Here is a 19,371-nt window from a genome sequence, read left to right as displayed (position 1 = left end):
CCAGTGCTCTGTGGCCATTAACACAAAACCACGCTCCTCGAATATATTACATTTCTCCTCATTTATTATTTAAAAGAAGATATTAATAATAATAAACACATCTCAATGTCTTCAGTGGTTGAGCATGTGGATTTAAGGACTTTTTCAAAGCGGGCATCAGTGATAAAACTATTGTTCTCCAATATTATTAATGGCCGTCATTAATAACATTACAATTAACAGCAATTTTCAGCACGGGTGTAATTATGCAGAGCAACATGGTCAGGCCACTGAAGTCCACGTTTAATGTCTGTGAGAAGAAAGCAGCGTGCATGCTGTGATCTTACCTATGTACTCGCAGATGAAGACTACAAAGAAGGGAGTGACAAGGTCATTTATCCCCTGAACATATCCGCTGGCAGGATGACGTATGGCCCATATGAACAGTATCCTTTCAAAAATCTGAAAGAAAAGTGAACAGCTGGTGGAGCAGAAAGCAAACACATCAGAAACTTTTTAAGTGTGTGCATCCTTAGGACACACGTTACCGATACTTTTCAGTCTCTAATATAAAATACAACTGTTTTAAATTCCAGTTATCTTGATTTTTTTTAATAGACTCACAAGCAGCAAGGAAGAACGTCCTGGAGCCCTGGGCTCAGTCCCACCACACAAGCTGGTCCTACAAGAGACACTCACTCTCTGGCCTCCCAGCCCCGCGGGTAACCGCTGCGTGTGGCTGCCCTGGACTCAGCCAGCAGGCGCAGCGGCACCTGGCCTGGCAGTTCAGGAAGCGGGGGGGGGGGGCAGACAGAGGAATGGACGGGTGGGCAGGTGGGCAGGGGGAGGTCAGCAGCTGGCTGCCCACGTGAATGGGCATGAATGGGCAGAGGGACAGGTGGGAGGGAGGGGATGGCCGACGCCCTAAGCTTCCCTCACCAGATGCTTTTTCACAACTGACAGGTAACAGCATATTCGCTCCAGCTGTCAGCATAACGACTGAATATCTGTAAATCCTATATTCCGAGGTGACCGGCGCAGTAAGTCTGGTTAACACCCACCACCACACACAGCCGTAGGACTTCTTTTCTTGTGACGAGGACTTCCAAGACTGATTTTCTTAACGACGTTCAGAGAGGTGGTAAATGTGTCCACTGTGGTCGCCGGGCTGCGCAACAGCCCTGCCACTTGTCTATTCTATTCTGACGCCCTTCACCCATTTCACGTCCCAGCCTCCTCTGGCAAACACCGATTTATCCTTCGTGTCTCTGAACGTGGTCGATTTTTTAATAGATTTTTTTCAGGTTATTTCCTATTACAGTTTATTACAAAATGCTGCACACAGTCGACTGCTGAACAGTAAATCCTTGTTGCTCACCTATTTGACATGCAGGAGTCTGCACCTCTTAACCGCACACTCCTCACGCATCACTCCCTTAACTCCCCCCTTCGGTCCCCATAGGTCTGTGTCCCACGTCTGATGTTTCTTTTCTATGTATGGATTCATCTGCGTCACTTCTTAGACTCCACACACAATGATGCAACAGACGCCCCCTTAAACCGCAGGACGCTCCCGGCCCTTGGATGCAGGCGTCCCCGTCAGCCCGGCTCCCGCCGCCGTCCGAGGACCCGCCACCCTGGCGCCGTCTCAGCTCCTCTCTCCTCGCCACTCACACCCAGTCCATCCTGCCTCCCCTCCTCACGCCCCCCACCATCCTCCACCTGCATTCAGGAGGCGTCTCACCAGGGCCCCACCGCGTCGTCACCCACGCACACGCATGCACACACGCACGCACACGCGGCTTCACGGCCTCCCCGGCTCCAGGCTCCAGGCTCCTGGCTCCAGGCCCCCCCCCCAACACCGCGCCCTGGCTGCCCTGGCTCTGACCCTCTGCCGCCAGCTCCCAAATCCCAGCTGCACTGGGCCCACCAGGCTGCCACCTCCTCTGTGCTGGTCCCGGCCCTGGCGTCCAGCTCGAGCCGCACCGCTGGGTGGCTGGGCCGCCATCTGCCCCCTTCCCACCCGCTGGGGAGGGCCGACGGCTTCCTGCTTGTGAGGCCCCGGCCGACAGTGTCCCTGGGCCTTCCCGTCCCGGGTCCCTCTGGACCGACGACACCTGGAGGCGCCTCCTGGTCGCTGGACCACTGTCCGAATCCTGCTTCTCCATCAAGCGGTGACGCTCCAGACCTGCAAGGCCCACTAGCCGGGACCTCAAGGCCCCTCCCTCCGAGTCCATGATGGGAGACAGACTGGGAGCAGGGATCGGCTCCAGGGGCATCTGGTGGACAGAGACCAGCGAGGAGGCGACGGGCTGTGATGCTGATGACAAGCTGCTCGGACGGCAGTAGGAGAGAGGAGCCTTCCAAAGCGAACAGAGGCAGACGGAGCCATGCGTGGCTGAGAATCAGGGCCCACAGTCTTGGCAAGACGGCCTAGCCCCCCGCATGGGGGACCTTCTGTCTCGCCCTGCACAGGTCTCCCTCCTTCCCGGCCACCAGTCGAGCAGGGGCGTGGACAGAACCTGCCGAGGAGCCAGGCAAAGCCCGCGGGTCTGCCCCTCAGCACCAGCGTGCCTGGTGGAGGGGACGGGTGTGCACATCCTCCTCGAAGCCCTGACTCCAGGCCCGCCTGCCCCAACTCCACACAGGCCCGACAGCTGCCCGGAACCCTCGCCAGCTTCCACGCCATAAACAACATCCCCAGCAGCTCTGGTGCTCGCGTGCCCTTGACCTGACACCTATCCAGGCAGCACCCCTACCTCCCCAGGTAATCAGAGCCGGGAGGCCGCACCCACAGCCTCTCATCGTCTTGCATATTATTTCCCTATAACAACAGCTATTAATTTAGAGAATAAGAAAGACTCCCATGATTTACACATCTCAGAGCGGAAGAGGGAGACAGAAAGGAAAGGTGAACCACTTGCTTAAACGTCCTGCAGCCTCTCTCTTGGCAGTGACTGTCCTGCACGCTGGGGACACCAGGGGCCCACAGCTGGATCCACCCCAACCAAGCCACCCGCGGTCCCAGGCCCCCCACCTGCCCTTGCAGGCGCATGCCCTGGTCCCCTCACTCCCTCCAGCCCCACTGTGGGATCACCCACTGCCCAGAACATGAAGCAGCATCTGGCTGAGGGCGGACAGAAGCTGATGGACAGATCAGCCTCGTCTGGACTCCCAGGGAAGTTGCACTGAGTGTAATGAAGCAGGGAAGGTGTCCACACAGACAGCGTGCCTGGTGATGGCGGGGAGCGAGAATCCGGAAGGTCAGAGGGGAGCCCTGAGTCCTGACCTGCCTGCAGCTGAGGGGGGCTGAGGGAGAGTGCCGGCTGGGCTGGGGCGTGCAGGATCCACAGAGCAGCGAGAGCCCTGCCCCCCACTCCAAGGGGCACCTCACAGTCAGCTTGGCATCCCAGGTCCAGTGGACAGTGGCTCATGGGGGCAGCTCTGGGGCCACAGGGGCCCCAGGGCGAGGGCCAGCCAGCCTGGGGTATGGGGCTGGCTTCCCACAAGGTGCCTAAAGGCCAGAAAGGAGAGGTGTCCCGGGGCGGGAACCAGGTGGCCTCAGCAGCTCAGTGTCCCCTGCACAGTCCAGCGTCCCCACAGACGGCCCTGCCCCTGGCCACCCTCCCCGAGTCCACCTGTGACGGGGACAAAGTCAGCGCCCCACAGGCTGATTCTCCAGTGGCATCAGGGCCCCAGGCTCACACACGCGCCAACGAAGCCCAGCAAGGTCATCGCGTGCCCAGCAGGCAGCCACGGGCATTTCTGCAGGGGCCACAGTCCCCACGGCTCCGTGTGTCAAAACCCAGGCATTTCACTAAGAGCTGTCACAGGAAGGGTGAGGACAGTGCACTCGACTTGCACGAGGCCGTCAGTAGACGCGGGGCAGCTTAGGAAAGAGCAGACGTGGAAGGGCGGACACGGGACGCGAGCTCGCGCCTAAGCCGGTGCGCTGTGGGCGTGAGCAGCAGTGCTGTTTGCCAGTGAAGGAAGCGTGCCCTCCGTGTGTGCACGTGTTTAATGAGAACACGGAATGATACAAGATGGCCCTAGCGATGAATGTTTACTGGGTAATATTTGCTATTAAAGGTCTGTTGACATTCCCTGAGGTCTACCTTCGTTAGAGAGGAGGAATTCATTAAATGCAGTTCAGACTTCAAACTCTTCCCCAAGTACCTTCTCTACAGACCAACTGACCCTCGTCAACAATCATGAAAACACTTGCTACTCTTACCACCAGCACCACTTGCACTGAAAACGTGAGAAGGCACCGGGCATTCCCAGCCTCCGGAACCTGAGCACAGGCCAGGTTTTCCCCGAAAGCCCAGCGTTCCTCCACAGAGGGCCCCGGGGAGCAGCTCGAGAGGGCCCCGTGGGGAAGCTCCTTCTGTCCTGACTCTGCAAACATATTACCACCTTCACGTGCCTCCACGGCAGGACCAGGGTGCCGACACGCCATGCACTTGGAGAGCTGAGATGTTCTGCATTCTAAAAAATTTAATATATTGAAATTGAAAACGTTGCTGTGCTCATGATTACTTGGGGGAAAAAAATCTGATTTCGAAAATGCGAAAGCATCATAATTCAACCATATGCATCGGCAACATGACTTCCCAGCGTATCAAGCGCCGTGGAGATGATTTCTGTGAGAATAACAACAAAATATACGATTGTGTTGAGAAGACCTGTGGGATTTATATCTCCTGAAATCCAGGAGCCATGTGGGCTCAGAAAGAGGAGATATTTATAACACAGGTGCTCGCACCACGACTGAGGGGATGCTCCCCCCAAACGAATTACAACATCTGATGAATGAGACAAAAATAAGAGTCCATAACAAATCTAAAACGTAGATTAATCGGCAGCCATCCATCACATAATATATACACCGAATGCAGGTTTACAATCCAGTTAATAACACCGCGCTCTGAAGCCGCTGCCGCACCACACTGGGTGGTGAATTACTCCACCCTCACCTCCTTGAGATGTGGGGATTTCCGTCCCACGTTCTGTGCTCAAGTCACTTGACGGGCTGGCAAAGCACACACGTTTCATCAGGCTCAGAACTGAAGTACAGAAAAGAAACAACACCTTCAGACGACACATCACGCTGTCACCGTCGTCAGACCGCACGCTCGGCACGGCAGATGGAGCTGCGTGCCGGAGCGCAGCCGAGGAGTCGGACGCGGTCAGAGCGTCTGTCCCTTTAGAGCGCGGCCAGCCTTCCCCCTCGGGCGGTTCAGCACGTGAGATGCTGACACTCTTAATCCTGTGAGGCAGTGAAACATCCGTCCTAGCCAATTTGGGTTTACTTCAGGAACGCACACTCTCCTTCCTACTCGGAAGTCGCCTGATAAAATCCACTGTATCAACAGAATAAAGGAGCAAAGACCTATTCTCACCTCAGACGACAAGTGGGAAAGGAGGCGGTAAAACCTCAGCAGCCACTGAGGACTTTAAAACCCTGAGCAAAGCAAGGCTCCAGCCTTAACATGAGCCATCTACAAAACCGGGAGCAAACACCCCAAGTCAACGGCGCAGGCTTCTTCAAAACTGGAATGACACCAGGGTGTGCCTGCCTTCAACACTAATATTCAATACTGCAGTGGAAATCTTGGCCAGCGGAGGAAAAAAAAAACCAAGCATGGATATATAGAACAGAAAGAAAACATGAAGCTATCATGATTCATAAGCCATATGATTAACTTCTTTAAAAACTCAAATACACCTACACACAGAACATTAGAATTGATAAAAGATTACTGTTTGCCAGATATAAAATTAACTTACAAAGGTCAACTGCATTTCTATATACTGTCATTAAGAAATCAGACAATGCTACTAAAATGCAAAAAGATGCCACTTCCTAAAAATATATCTATAAAGAGATTTAGTAAGTCGTGTGACGTATTTGAGAGAGAAAGCACCAGAACAAACACCAGCCAGGTGCTTCTTCACCCTGAGCTGGATCAATAAACCACAGGAGACACAGGCAAGACTACGCAGCAGTGAAGATGAGCCACGCGGTGGGTGCAGGGGCTGGGGCTGAGCACCGGAGCCCTGGAATAGAGTGCTGACAAGGGGCACGCTGAGCACAACCCCACCAAGAATAAAGAGTGAAAACAGATGAAACACACACAAACCCACGCCACAAACCTAGAGAAGAGCAAGAGAATGATTTACCAAAAATCCAGGGAAGAGCTCCTTGTTGGGGGACACAGACAAGTCTGGGGAGGGACAGAGAAGTGACCTCGACGATGCCAGCCTGGCTGTCTCATCAGCTTCACAGTGGACAGTTCACTTCAGTCCTGTCCGACTCTTGGTGACCCCATGGACCACAGCACGCCAGGCCTCCCTATCCACCAACTCCCGAAGCCTGCTCAAACTCATGTCCATTGCGTCGCTGATGCATCCAAACATCTCATACTCTGTCGTCCCCTTTTCCTCCTGCCTTCAATCTTTCCCAGCATCAGGGTCTTTTCAAATGAGTCAGTTCTTCGCATCAGGTGGCCAAAGTATTGGAGTTTCAACTTTAGCATCAGTCCTTCCAATGAACACCCAGGACTGATCTCCTTAAGGATGGACTGGTTGGATCTCCTTGCAGTCCAAGGGACTCTCGAGAGTCTTCTCCAACACCACAGTTCAAAGACATCAATTCTTTATCACTCAGCTTTCATGACAGTGAACATGTGGAAGTAATTTTTAATTTTTTCTTTACATTGGACAGGTATGTTATGGAAACCTTTCTGCTCTGATTTGTTTTACCATAAAGCCAGAAAGGGAAAAAAGGGAAAGATCTATGGATTAGATCCTTGAAATACATACCAGAAGAGTTTAATGAACTGATTATATAATGAATACATATCTCTCAGGCTCTCACAAAGAGGTTTCTCAGGTGGCTCAGTGGTAAAGAATCCACCTGGCAATGCAGAAGACAATGAGTTCAATTCCTAGATCAGGAAGATCCCCTGGAGAAAGAAATGGCAACCCACTCCAGTATTCTTGCCTGGGAAATCCCATGGATGGAGGAGCCTGGTGGGCGACAGCCCGTGGGGTCACAAAGAGTTGGGGTCACAACTGAGCGACTAAATAACAGGCTCTTACAAATGCAATCCCCCGCCACCTCCAAAGGGTAAAACAAAGATGAATTATGAGACGGCATGGAGAGAGCAATAACTACGAAGACGCAGGCTCAGGAGCACTTAACGTCCACAGCTCCCCAGCCTGAGACCCGACCAGCACCGCGTCTCCCACGGAAGGACCCTCCAGAACGCCCACCCCAGGAGGAGCGCGTGTTTAATGCATGCAGCCCACCAGCACCTGTCAGCTGTTTACCACGAGCCAGCCCCACTGGAGGGGCCGGGGGGACACAGGAGAAGAAAGACCCGGGCCCTGGCCGTGACAGCCTGCAGCGTGAGAAGAGACAGCCAGGGCCTCGGCCGTGGCCAGAATCCCAGCAAGATGCTCAGACACGCCGGTCTGAGACCCCAGTGTGCATCAGGCACCAGCAGTACAAAGACAAAAGTGGGGGCTGCCCCCCTCGAGAGCTGCATCCAAGGGGACAGAGACGCGAGCAGACCGTGGGAATCATGTGGGCGCCGTAGGGTCAGCCAGGGCAGGAGGGGGTGCTGGCAAGCTCGAGGAGGTGGGGGAATGGTGAGCAGAGCAGGCCAGGAGGAGACCCCCAGGCACGGAGGTAGCGCCCCTGTGCAAATGCCCCAACCCTCTTCAGTCTAGGCCAGACCCTCGGGACACAGCCAATGCCTGCTCCTCGGGAAGCGGGCTTCTCCCTGGCCGCCTCAGCCCCGGACGCCAGCTGGGCCCATGCCCCTCCACACAGACACTCCAGTCAGGAAGCCTGTCTGCAGAAAGCTCACAGTCAGCGGACAAGTCGAGGATGAACACATCTGTGCTCCACGGATACATGCCTCCCAGAAAACGACCATGCTTCGGGCCACAGAGAACTCATCACCCCAAGCAGAAGGACCATGCGTGGATAACGGGGTCCTGAAGGCCTGCACGTTCTTTGTCCTCTGTCTGATTAAATGTGACAAGACGTCACTTCTCCGTGGCTAACTGGAAAAAGCATCCTATTTCCCTAATTCGTGAAACTGCTCTAAGAAGCAGAAAGCCAGAGGGCAGATAATATAATAATTACGGAGGAGAAGGGACTCGCAAGTTGATGACCTTATCTCGTGACAAGGCCCAGCTCTGAGATCTGAAGGAAGCTCCTTCCCTGAGCTCCCTGCACCAGCCCACGAGCCAGAGGGCCTCGGGTAAGAGTTCGCATTTTCCAAGTAAGAGGCTGAGGTTACTTCCACAAATAGAAGATCAAAAGAGCAAGGGCCAAAAAGTTATGAACTTTACTTTCAAATAACAACGTTGGATAAAAAGATTACTCAGTTCAGTTCAGTTCAGTCGCTCAGTCGTGTCTGAGTCTTTGCGACCCCATGGACCGCAGCACGCCAGGCCTCCCTCTCCATCACCAACTCCCAGAGTTTACTCACTCACGTCCATCAAGTCAGTGATGCCATCCAACCATCTCATCCTCTGTTGTCCCCTCTTCTCCCGCCTTCAATCTTTCCCAGCATCAGGGTCTTTTCAAATGAGTCAGTTCTTTGCATCAGGTGACCAAAGTATTGGAGCTTCAGCTTTAGTGATTAACGACTCACTTCAACAAAATCTCCCAAGTCCCGTGAGGCTCCAGGCACTCGGGCGCCGGCCCTGCTCCCGGGGAGGTGACGTGCAGGCAGAGTGAGACCTCATCCACGAGGAGACAATCAGACAATAAGCACCAAGAGGATCAAAGTGTGAACCAAAGTGGGGCGGGGCGTCTCCGACAAGGCTCCATCTCTGGAAGGCCCAGAGGAAGCAGACGCCTGAGGTCACGGGTGAGGAAGGGAGGACCCCAGACAGCGTCACGTGATGAGTGCTCGTGCCCAGCTGCCCTGCGCCAAGCAGACACAGGAAACCCACAGACAGAAGGCCTGATCAGACGGGTCAAGGCGGAAGGGCAGGGCACAGGCAGGGAGGCAGCCGAGCCCCGGGTCCCAGGTCCCTGGGGACGTCACCTCAGGAGGTCCTACAGAGACCCGGCCTCCGTCCACAGCCTCCGCCTCCATCTGTGCTTCCTGCCAGCAGGGACTTCCAGGGTCCACCCCAGGAGTCTGACTCGGAAGGCCGAGAGGAGGCCAGGGAACAGGCAGGCTAAAGGTTTCAAAAGCAATTAAACAGTGAGCAAAAAAACGGAACAGACATTTCACCAAAGAAGATCTGAGCGTGACAAATCAGGAGATGAAAAGATGCTCAACGTCCGTAGTCAACAGGGAAATGCAAATTGTAACCCCGTAAGATGCCACCACACAGCTGTTTTTTAAAACAGTGAAAATTAAACAGATTGGCAATCCCATGTATGACACGGACCTGGAGGAACTGGGCCTCTCACATATGGTGAGCCGGCACGGCCACCTGGGGAAAGGGCTTGGCAGCATCTCATAAAGTGTACAAACACACGCTTACCCTGCCGCCCCGCGCCTCACGCCTGGTAGTCTTCCTAGATTTACACATGATGGTTTAGGGCAAATGTACGTCGTAACGGGCCCAGCCAGCACCGGCATGGATCAGCTGCGGTGCGTCCAAGTCTAACCCCTGCAATGCCGCAAACCAGAACCTGACTCTCCCTGCCTCTCCCTGAGACCAGCGCTTCTAGACTTTTCCTAAAGCCCCTTGCTTCCGTCACCTGGTTCCCCCACAGGCAGTTCCCCCCGAGCCGGGCCCTGGGAAGGTGTGCAGCTCCAGGAGGAACCTGTGGGAGCTGAGGGAGGGGCCGAGTGGCCCAATGCCAAGGCCCAGGGGCTTCCACGGGGATCGAGGTCCCAGCTTGTCACACCTGACGCCAGCCGACACCGGCCGGCAGGGCCTGGCTCCCGCCTCTGAAACTGGGAGCCCACAAGCTCAGCTCTACGCAGAGTGCCTCAAGTGGCAGGAAAAACATAACGGTGAAGATAAACTAAAGGCCGCATGGCAGACTCCATTTTCCATTTTAAAAAATACCTTAAAACGAGGTTATAATATGTGATCTCTCATTTTCCAGATGCAATAAGCACAGTTATTGAAAAGGACAATCAAAGAGAAGTACCTCAAAATGACTACTTCTGTGGGAAACTAATTTTCTCCTTTTGTGTTTTGTAATCTAAAAACACTTTGGCTTTAATAATCGTGTGGTTTTTTTTTTTAAACAAACTTACTGCACAGCAAGAGATATCAAAATTTAGAACTGCATTTACTAGAGCAATCAAGACGAAAAACAAATATTTAAAACAATAAGAAAATTCAGTTTTAAAGAGATGCCATTTATAATAGCAACAAACAATATGACAACGAAGAGTAAATCGAATAAAACATACACGGGACCTTTTACGGAGCAATTTCTAAAGCTTCATTGAAAGGCATTAAAGAATGGTCTAAGAAAATGCGGAATTAGCATGCTCATGAAGATGAAGACTGAATTTCATAGACACGTCAGTTCTCCCGAATTGATCTGTAGATTCTGTGCAATTCTGATCACAAATCAAACAGACCTTAGGAATAAACAAGAGCGGAATCTAAAAAACGCAACACAATAGTGAACGCGACAGAGAGAAGCAGACTCACAGACACAGAGAGCTACCAGGGGCTACCAGTGGGCAGAGCGGGGGCGGGCGGGCTGCACGGGCACAGATCGGAGGTGCACACAAGCCGTCAGGATCTACTGAGCAACACGGGGAACGCCGTCGATGTTCTATGATAACTGTAAGTGGAGTGTGAGCCAGTGTACTGCACACCCGCAATACACATACTGTACGTCGACTGTACTTCACTTTGAAAAGAGAAAGACAACCCTGGCCATCTGATTCTGGGACTTCCATGGGCTCCCCACTTACAGGGAGGAGGAAAGCCCTAAGATGACCTGATGGGTTTTGAAAGTGGAGGGGGGCGTCATGTATACTCCCCACCAGACACTGAGCCTTCTGGTGACGCCGAATGAATCAGGCGCGCGTGATCTGCAGGAAAGGTGAGCTGAGCGCTGGGGCAGAACAGAGGCTGCGCGCGTCTGTGCGTGTCACTCGCTTCAGTCGTGACAGACTCTGTGACACTACGGACCCGCCGGGCTCCTCTGTCCCTGGTGGGCAAGCATACTGCAGTGGGCTGCCGTGCCCGCCTCCAGGGGATCTTCCCGACCCAGAGATCGAATCTGCATCTCCAGAGTCTCCTACATTGCAGGCGGATTCTTTACCACTGAGCCACCAGGGAAGCCAACACAGAGATCAGATCTCCGCAAACGTGAAAAAGACGTGAACAGAAGGGAGCCTGCAAACGTGGGCAGAAAAGCCAGAGCGGTCACCACGGGAGGAAGTGACGGTGGACTCCCGCCTCAGAGCACACACGGCCACTGGACACCGGCGAGCTAAGGCAGGGGTGAGCCGTGACACTTCAGAACCTGGAAGGGAGAATGAGGGAGGAAGCACGGCCTCGGGGTGTCTCCTCAGGAAGCTGCCCTCGCTGAAGAGACGGGAGCCACGGCAGCCACCAAGAAGAAAGTGTCAGAGACAAGCCACAGAGTGGGAGGAGGGATCTGCCCCCATCAATGGCAAAGAGGCAGAATCCCCAAAGAGCAACAGGCAACAAACAATCAGACCAACCACCCACAAGAAGTCAGGCAAAGACAGAAACAGGCATTCCCCAGAAGGGGACACAGAAGCACACAAATGCAGGAAGACGCGCTCACTCCACGGGTGATCAGAGACACGGACGTGAGCACTGCCACCACAGAGACAGACCGTGAGAGCCTGGCAGCACCCAGAGCCGGCAGGGCCGTGAGCGCCAGACGGCTGGTCCTCTGCCGGAGAGAGCTGACGCGGGGCAACCCTCAGGAGACCATCCCAACGTCATCCTGAACGTTAAACAGGCTGACACCCAACCTTGCAACACCTTGCTGTTGTTAAGTTGCTAAGTCCTTGTGACCCCATGAGCTGCAGCCCGCCAGGTTCCCCTGTCCTTTATCATGCCCCGGAGTTCATTGAAACTCATGTCTGTTGAGTCATCACCTTCAGATCAGATGAGATCAGATCAGTCGCTCGTCGTGTCCAACTCTTTGCGACCCCATGAATTGCAGCACGCCAGGCCTCCCTGTCCATCACCAACTCCCGGAGTTCACTGAGACTTACATCCATCGAGTCAGTGATACCATCCAGCCATCTCATTCTCTGTCGTCCCCTTCTCCTCCTGCCTCCAATCCCTCCCAGCATCAGAGTCTTTTCCAATGAGTCAACTCTTCGCATGAGGTGGCCAAAGTACTGGAGTTTCAGCTTTAGCATCATTCCTTCCAAAGAAATCCCAGGGCTGATCTCCTTCAGAATGGACCAGTTGGATCTCCTTGCAGTCCAAGGGACTCTGAAGAGTCTTCTCCAACACCACAGTTCAAAAGCATCAATTCTTCGGCACTCAGCCTTCTTCATAAATGATACTGAGAAATCCTGCCAGTGGGCACCTGTGGAACTGTAGGTGAAGGTCCCAGGCAACACTGTCCAACAGCAAAACCTGGAAACCACCCAAATGCCCCCCAACAGGGAAAAGGCAAGAGAAAGTGTGGAATATCTGAGTAGCAACTGGACACACAGATTGGCTAAACCCGAGAAAATAACGTAGGTGAAGAAAGTCAGGCTGCAGAGACCCGACCACTCAGACAGAGGAATGATCCGGCTCCAGACCACAGCTCCCCGGGTGTCACGTGACATGTATCAAAGGCGTGAGGAAAGGGAGGGAGACACAGGTGAGGAGAGCGGGCATCTCCTGGGGAGGGTCGGGAGGCGGCTGAGAGTGGCAGGCAGCCTCCACATGACCAGCCACACTTGGGTAGGGCTCTCAGTCCTATGCTGGGTGGGGGGCCCACGCGTGTAAATCACAGACACACACGCGCTCCACCTGTGCTCCTCTGTACACACCGACGTTTGCACAATGAAAAAGGACAGTGGGCACTTGTGTCAGCAACTCTGCCCCAGGGGCCACCCCGGCCCCCACCGCGGGTAAAGCCGCTGGGACAGCGGGCGTGGGGCTCCCTCCACAGGACGTCCGGGTCCCGGCTCTTACCTCTGTCACTTTGGGCTGAAGTATCAACGCTTCGGGACTCATCCGAGGGATGTCTATGTGGATCTGGAGACAGAGGAGAAAGACACACAGATGTTAAAAGCTGACAGACGTCGCGGCAGGCATGACGATTGAAACAGAGACACTGAGAAACGGCAGCGTGTGTGCCCGGGGTCTTGCCAGCTCTCTCCGGGCCGGGCATTCTCCTGTGGAGAGGGGGCAGGTTCCATCTGCCCGGCCCCCCGCCCCGTCCCGGCATGACAGCCTTGCTCCACGCTTCCCACCCGGTAACGGCAACTGGCCAGCTAGAAACAGAGCAGGCCCTCAGCTACTTAGTAACAGGATCCATAGCAATTAGTAAGCATTGATTTCCAGCCTCTGACACGGGCAGCAATTTGAGTACATCAATAGCATACAAGTTTTTGGCTGTGACAGCTTCTTCTTGGAACCTGGGACACATTTTTCTGCGCTGTGCACAGTCCTTGGGGGAATCCAGGGCACTGTTCAGAGGCAGCGTTTCAAAAAGCCCTGGGAGGAACTGCGAGGAACAGCGGGCCCCACCCGACCACCGGCTCACAGGAGCGTTGTCACAGAGCGCACCCACCACGCAGCGGCACCTCCAACTCCAGGAAGCCTGCTCAGCGCTTGAGCCGGCATCCGGCCAGCCCCCAGCACCCCGTGTGAACACCCCACTGCAGCCAACGCTACCACCATCCCCACTCACCCAGGCACACGGCCGCACGGGCCAAGAGAAGGCGGCACGTGGTGATGCCGTGGGGAGGGGGCTGTGAGCAGGTCCACCCCCCTCCTCGCCCCTGACCACGAGGGTCCTGAGACCCACAGGGCCTGGGTCTCCTCACCGCCTCGCCAGCACCGTGGCCGTGGCCACCCCAGCGGGCTCTGCATCCTTGCCCATCAGAGCCCCACCCCACCGCTCAGAGCTGCCGGGGGATGCATGGCCCCGGAGCTGCACGGCTCTGACTCGGGGGAGCTGCTCCCACTCATGGGGCCCGCCCTGAACTCTCCCCTCGGGTGAGAACCCGGGAATGCGCTGCCCATCGGTGGTCCCAAGGGAGGCAGTGAGACTGCCCAGGGAGAGAACTGGGCCAGGGCCAGGGGCCGGCAGAGTTCAGGGAGCGTGGACTATGAGGCAGTGGGAGAGAGAGAGAAGGGAAGTTGGAGAGGAGACAGCATCAGAGGAAGACAAGAAACGACCTGACTCAGACCCGCTGAGCAACGCAGGGAGGGATCTAAACGCCGAGACGCGCAGGCATCCCCCGTTTGGGAAGGAGACCCCGAGGACAAGGACTACAGTCTGCTGGGGCCAGAGCCCTGCAGCTGGCCACGGGCAGGAGACCAGAACCCTCCAGACCTCACCCTGTGACCAGGGTGTCCTCCAGGGCCACCTCAGAGCACTGACTCCACGCCATCAGAGCCACGGGGGCACGCCAGGGACCAGAGGAGCTGCCTGCCACGTGCTGGCTGGGGGGCAGGGCAGTGCACCCCAGCACCAGCTCAGCACACCTCGCCCCCACACACAGGACTGGGCCGGCTGGGGCAGCCACGACGTCCACAGAACCCGCAGGGCGGGGACGACACACCGGGTGAGCTGGGACCAACTGTCTGTGCTTTGGATGTGACAGCTTCACCCACAGAAACCTAGAGAACAGAAGGCAAGAGGGGCGGGAGCAGACGGGGTCCTGGCCACCCAGGGCTGTGCGGGGGCCAGGCCACACCTCTCAGGCAGACGGGCGGCCGAGGTCAGTTCATGGGTCAATCCCCGAGAGTGGGCAGCAGGGAGAGGAGACCAGGGTGCCCAAGCCCCAGCCCCGGGCCGGCTCCATCATGACCCAACAGAGTGCCTGAAACGGCCCTGCAGGACAGCCCAGGGTCCACCTCCAAGAGGCAGGAGCACTCGGCCCAGGGCAGGCAGGCCCAGCGGCTAAGCCTGTGCTCGGTCATACTGACACGAATGCAGAAACATTCGGGGGCTCCAGCAACAGGCGAGCTTTTTATTACTATCACAGTGACTACTGAGTAAAGACGCATGCGACCCGTCTGTAATTAACTTTCCCGTGAGAAACTCATAACAGAACGCAGCCCGGTAGATCCCGCAGATGGATGCCAGTGTCGTCCTGCGGACAAAAAACACAGGCAGAACAGTAAAGAATGTGCCCACTCACGCAACCCGCAAAGGGGAAAACAGGCAGGTGAGCCGGCACTGCCCTGACCCGACCCACACGCCCGCTGCCTCAGAACTCGGGTTTCCCGGAGCGACAGGTGGCACACCTGGGGCCTGGGAGCCGCCGGAGTTGTAGCCAGAGAACGAGTCCCAGTGGGGGCGGCAGGGGCCAGAGGCCGAGAAGAGCCCACCGCGGAGGGTGAGAAGGGGTCCCTGCCCCCTCCCTACCCCCAGCACGAGTCACTCTTCCTCCAGGGCTGCCAGGCTCCCCTGTGGGGAAGGTGCTGTCCAGGAACCCAACTTAAAGGACCGTGGTGATCCAGCAGGGGAAGGCCCGTCCCCGGACCTCTTGGCGGTACTGCGCCACCCTGACAAGCAGACCTGAGTGTCCGCGTCTGGGCGGAAAATTCAGCGACGCTCCTGCACCCAGAGGCCGGGTGTGTCAGGGATAACACTCCCGCTGAACGCCTCGGGAGAGTCAGACGCTCAGCTCAGCACGCGGGGCAGGGCTGCCAAGTCCTAACCACCTTCCTGTTTAACGGCGCACAGCCCGTTCTGAGTTCTCACACGGTACAAACACAAGGAGAATTAGGGAGGCCTCCAGCAATTCCCACAGCAAATTCTGGATGCACGGTGAACCGTAAATCAATTTTAAGTATTTTTCCCATTATGCACACCGTCTGTCAACAGACTATTCAAGAGGCCATAATTATACCCATTCTGTATTAAACTAAATAGCCAAATGATAAGCTGGCTACACCTCCACTATGGACTGAAGTGCGTCCCTCCACAGCCGAGCTGAGCAGCACGGCTCTCCTCAGCGTAAACCACGCCCACAATGGCAGCAGAGGACAGCGCCCGGGGCCCAGGGGACTCACTCCTCCTACCTGACCCAGGGGATGTCTACCTCCAACCTTCACGTCAGACGCCCCTGAGCCACAAGACACCCTCCACCCAGGGCTCCAGGCTCTCTGTTCTGTGGCTCCAATGAAAGTACCTTCCCAGCCCTGTAGGAGGAACTGGAGATGCCCAAGGTGCTACTATTAGGGGAAATTCACCATTATCAGGTTTCACATTTATTTATTTGCTAGAAAATGAAGATCTGTGACCCAATCAGGGGCCTTCCAGGTAAAGCACTTCCATCAACAAGAGAGACGTTCCCAAGTGAAAGAATTCCGAGTAACGAGAAGAAAGAAGACGTGCTCCCACCTGTCTATAGGTGTCCTGGTGAACCTCATCATTTCTGGAATCGTAATAGTGATCAATAAAAGCAAAATATTCTTTCTGTTTTCTTTGGAGAGTGGCTGGTCTTCGGTCTACATTGGCAGGAAGGTAACCCTGTGTGAGAAAAAAACACGAAAAGAATATACGCTTAATAGTAACTCGTGGAATGCGTAAGTATGTATGGTTAATGGTAACTCATGGATGGCAGCACCAACCGAATGGACATGAATTTGTGCAAACTCCGGAAGACAGTGGAAGACAGGGGAGTCTGGCGTGCTGCAGTCCATGGGGTCACAAAGAGTCGGACACGACTTAGCAACTGAGCAGCAACGACTCATGGAATTTCTATAAGTCTTTAATCAAAAGGCTCACATCTTTTCTTTAAAATTTCATTCTGTTTTTTCTGACCACGCTGCACAGCATTTGGGATCTTATTGATAGTTTCCCGATCAGGGATGAAACCCGTGCCCCCTGCATTGGAAGCACAGAGTCTTAGCGACTGGACCAGGGAATTCCCAAAAGGCTCACATCTCAAAATGAGCTTGGTGCTCTGAAATGCGGTACAGAGCGGAGGACAAACGAGTCTCAAGAAGAGGGACAGAAAAGAAAGGCAGCGAGCTGAGCCCTCGGGAGCCGCAGCCCCGCCCGTCCTCCCCAGGGGTCCGGGCTCGGCACTGCAGCCTCCCCGGGGCTGAAGGACCTTCACCCTCGGCCGCACAGAGGGGCGGGCGCCCAGCAGTGGGCTGGCATCCACCGAGCTCCCACAGCAGGACCAAGAGCCGAAACCCCGTCTGGACATGCCTCATACGGCACAGAGAGGTCAGGCGTCTGCAGGCCCTACAGCTGCACACGTGTGTGCTTACACATGCGTCCATGACACACACACAGGCACACACAGACATGTGTGTGCCTGTGCCTGGGTCTGCACACGTGTGCATTTTCCCCTCTCTCCAAAGACTCCTGGATCTTGGCAGCCGCAGTCCCGGTCCAGACTCTGCGAGGGTCAGGCAGCGAAGGGCAGCCACAAAGAGCCCAGACAGCTGCCTCCCACTTTCCACGTCTCAGTCAACACTACTACCGCATCACGCCCGGAACAGAAGGTCCTGCTTCACGCAAGCGGCTCCGTGACAGGTGACAAGGTGCACAGCTGTGTGGCGACTGCCCGTGAAGACCAGAGCACTGTCACCCCGAGTCCGTCCCGGTGCCCCCTCGGCCAGGAGGAGCGGGGAGTCACTCCCTCTGCCCCACACATCTCAGCCGCCACCCCAGAACCGCACAGAAATGGCATCGCGGGGGCCGGAGCCTGGGAGCAAGGCTGCCCTCGCCCAGGTGTGCTCGCTCTGCCTGACTTACAACGTGGTGCCCGCCTCTGCACAGCGGTGTGGCTCATCTGTGCGCACACACACACACACGTTCTTCCTTTATATTCATTCCCATTCCGGTTTATCCCAGGAGATGGGACACAGTTTCCCGTGCGCCACAGCAGGACTCTGTCGTTTATCCACTCTAAATGAAGTGGTTGCATCTACCAACCCCGAACTCCCAGTCCTCCCAACCCCATCCCCCCAGCAGCCACGAGTCTGACCTCCCTGTCTGTGGGCCTGTTTCTGTCTTGTGGATGAGTTCATTGTGTCATATTTCAGACTTCAGCAGGTGAGCAGACAAAGAAGATGTGTGTGTGTGTGTGTGTGTGAGAGAGAGAGAGAGATGGAGTATTACTCGGCCATAAAAAGGAATGGAGGAATGCCCCCTGCGCAACACGGGTGCAACTCGAGATTATCGTGCTGAACGTGAAGCCAGAAGGAGAGAGACCAACGCTTCGTGACAGACCGCCATCTCCGGAGACTCTTTCTGAAACCAGCAGTGACCCCCCCCCCCCACCCTTTCTCCCTGAGAATTTCCCGGAGACTCTTTCTGAAACCGGCAGTGACCCCCCCCCCTCCCAGCCTTTCTCCCTGAGCAGAATTTCCAGGGTATGGTTAAACCAGTTTGTGAAGCCCCTCACTCTTTGCTGATCATCTGAGTTGTTTCTAGTTTGGGGTTATTTTAAATAATGACTGTTATAGATATTCTTGTAGCAGGCTTTTACGATATACACTTGATTTCTCCTGGGTAACTGGGTCATAAAGGAGGTGTATGCTTAATTTTCTCAGCAACTGCCAGACCTTTTCCCAGAAGGATCATACGGTTTTCCACACCAACTAACAAGGTCTGAGAACCTTCGAGTGTTGTCCATCTCTCAACATCAGTCCTTGTCAAGGGCTTTTACTTCGTTTCCCAAATGATTCACGATGCTGAACGTCTTTTCACAGACCCCTCTGCCACTTTTCTTTGATGAAGCATCTGTTCAAATCCTTTGCCCGTTTTTTTTTTAACCAGTTGCTTGTTTTCTTACTGAGTTTTATGAGTGCTGGATACATTCAAGATCCAAGTCTTTTTGTCAAATATATGCACTCTGATGATATTTTCCTAGCCTGTGGCTTGCATTTTTAATGTCTTAAACAATAGCGTTTTAAATGTTCATCAAGTCCAAAGGACGGTTTTCCTGTTATACTTGTATTTAGCGGTTCTTGTGTCCTGCATAAGAAGGATTTTCTCCTTGCTTTTTCCCTGGACATTCTAAAGCTCATCCCGGTGCGTCCCTCCTCACCCTTCGGGCATCTCTTGACTGGTCACTTCCTCAGGAGGGTGGGCCTGGCCCAAGCGGGGCCCACTCACACAGCCCACCAGCAGCACCCGGCAGGCACCTAAACTGTCAGTGAGTCATTCCACCTGAGAGTGGACAAACGAACAAACACAGCAGCAGTGCTGTCCGCCGTTTAGAGCGTTTCCAGCCCACAGTGGACGTCATCGTGTTCACT

The 19,371-nt window shown here is 54.9% G+C and overlaps 1 protein-coding gene across 2 annotated transcripts in view; it reads right to left on the bottom strand.

The window, feature by feature from the left end:
* The window catches only part of TBC1D22A (TBC1 domain family member 22A), a 257,407-nt gene that overhangs the window by 142,796 nt on the left and 95,240 nt on the right, over nucleotides 1-19,371 (bottom strand). For both annotated transcript variants that reach the window (XM_061418890.1, XM_061418891.1), the window contains exons 6-8: nucleotides 16,496-16,624; nucleotides 13,108-13,170; nucleotides 327-441 (exon numbers count right to left, since the gene is read on the bottom strand). In XM_061418890.1, coding sequence (XP_061274874.1) covers nucleotides 327-441; nucleotides 13,108-13,170; nucleotides 16,496-16,624 — 307 coding nt within the window. The remainder of the gene's footprint in view (nucleotides 1-326; nucleotides 442-13,107; nucleotides 13,171-16,495; nucleotides 16,625-19,371) is intronic.

This window comes from Bos javanicus, chromosome 5, assembly GCF_032452875.1.
Source record: "Bos javanicus breed banteng chromosome 5, ARS-OSU_banteng_1.0, whole genome shotgun sequence".
Taxonomy (NCBI): Eukaryota; Metazoa; Chordata; class Mammalia; order Artiodactyla; family Bovidae; genus Bos; species Bos javanicus.
The sequence above is the reverse complement of the archived record's forward strand: the minus strand, read 5'-3'. Positions and strand labels throughout refer to the sequence as shown.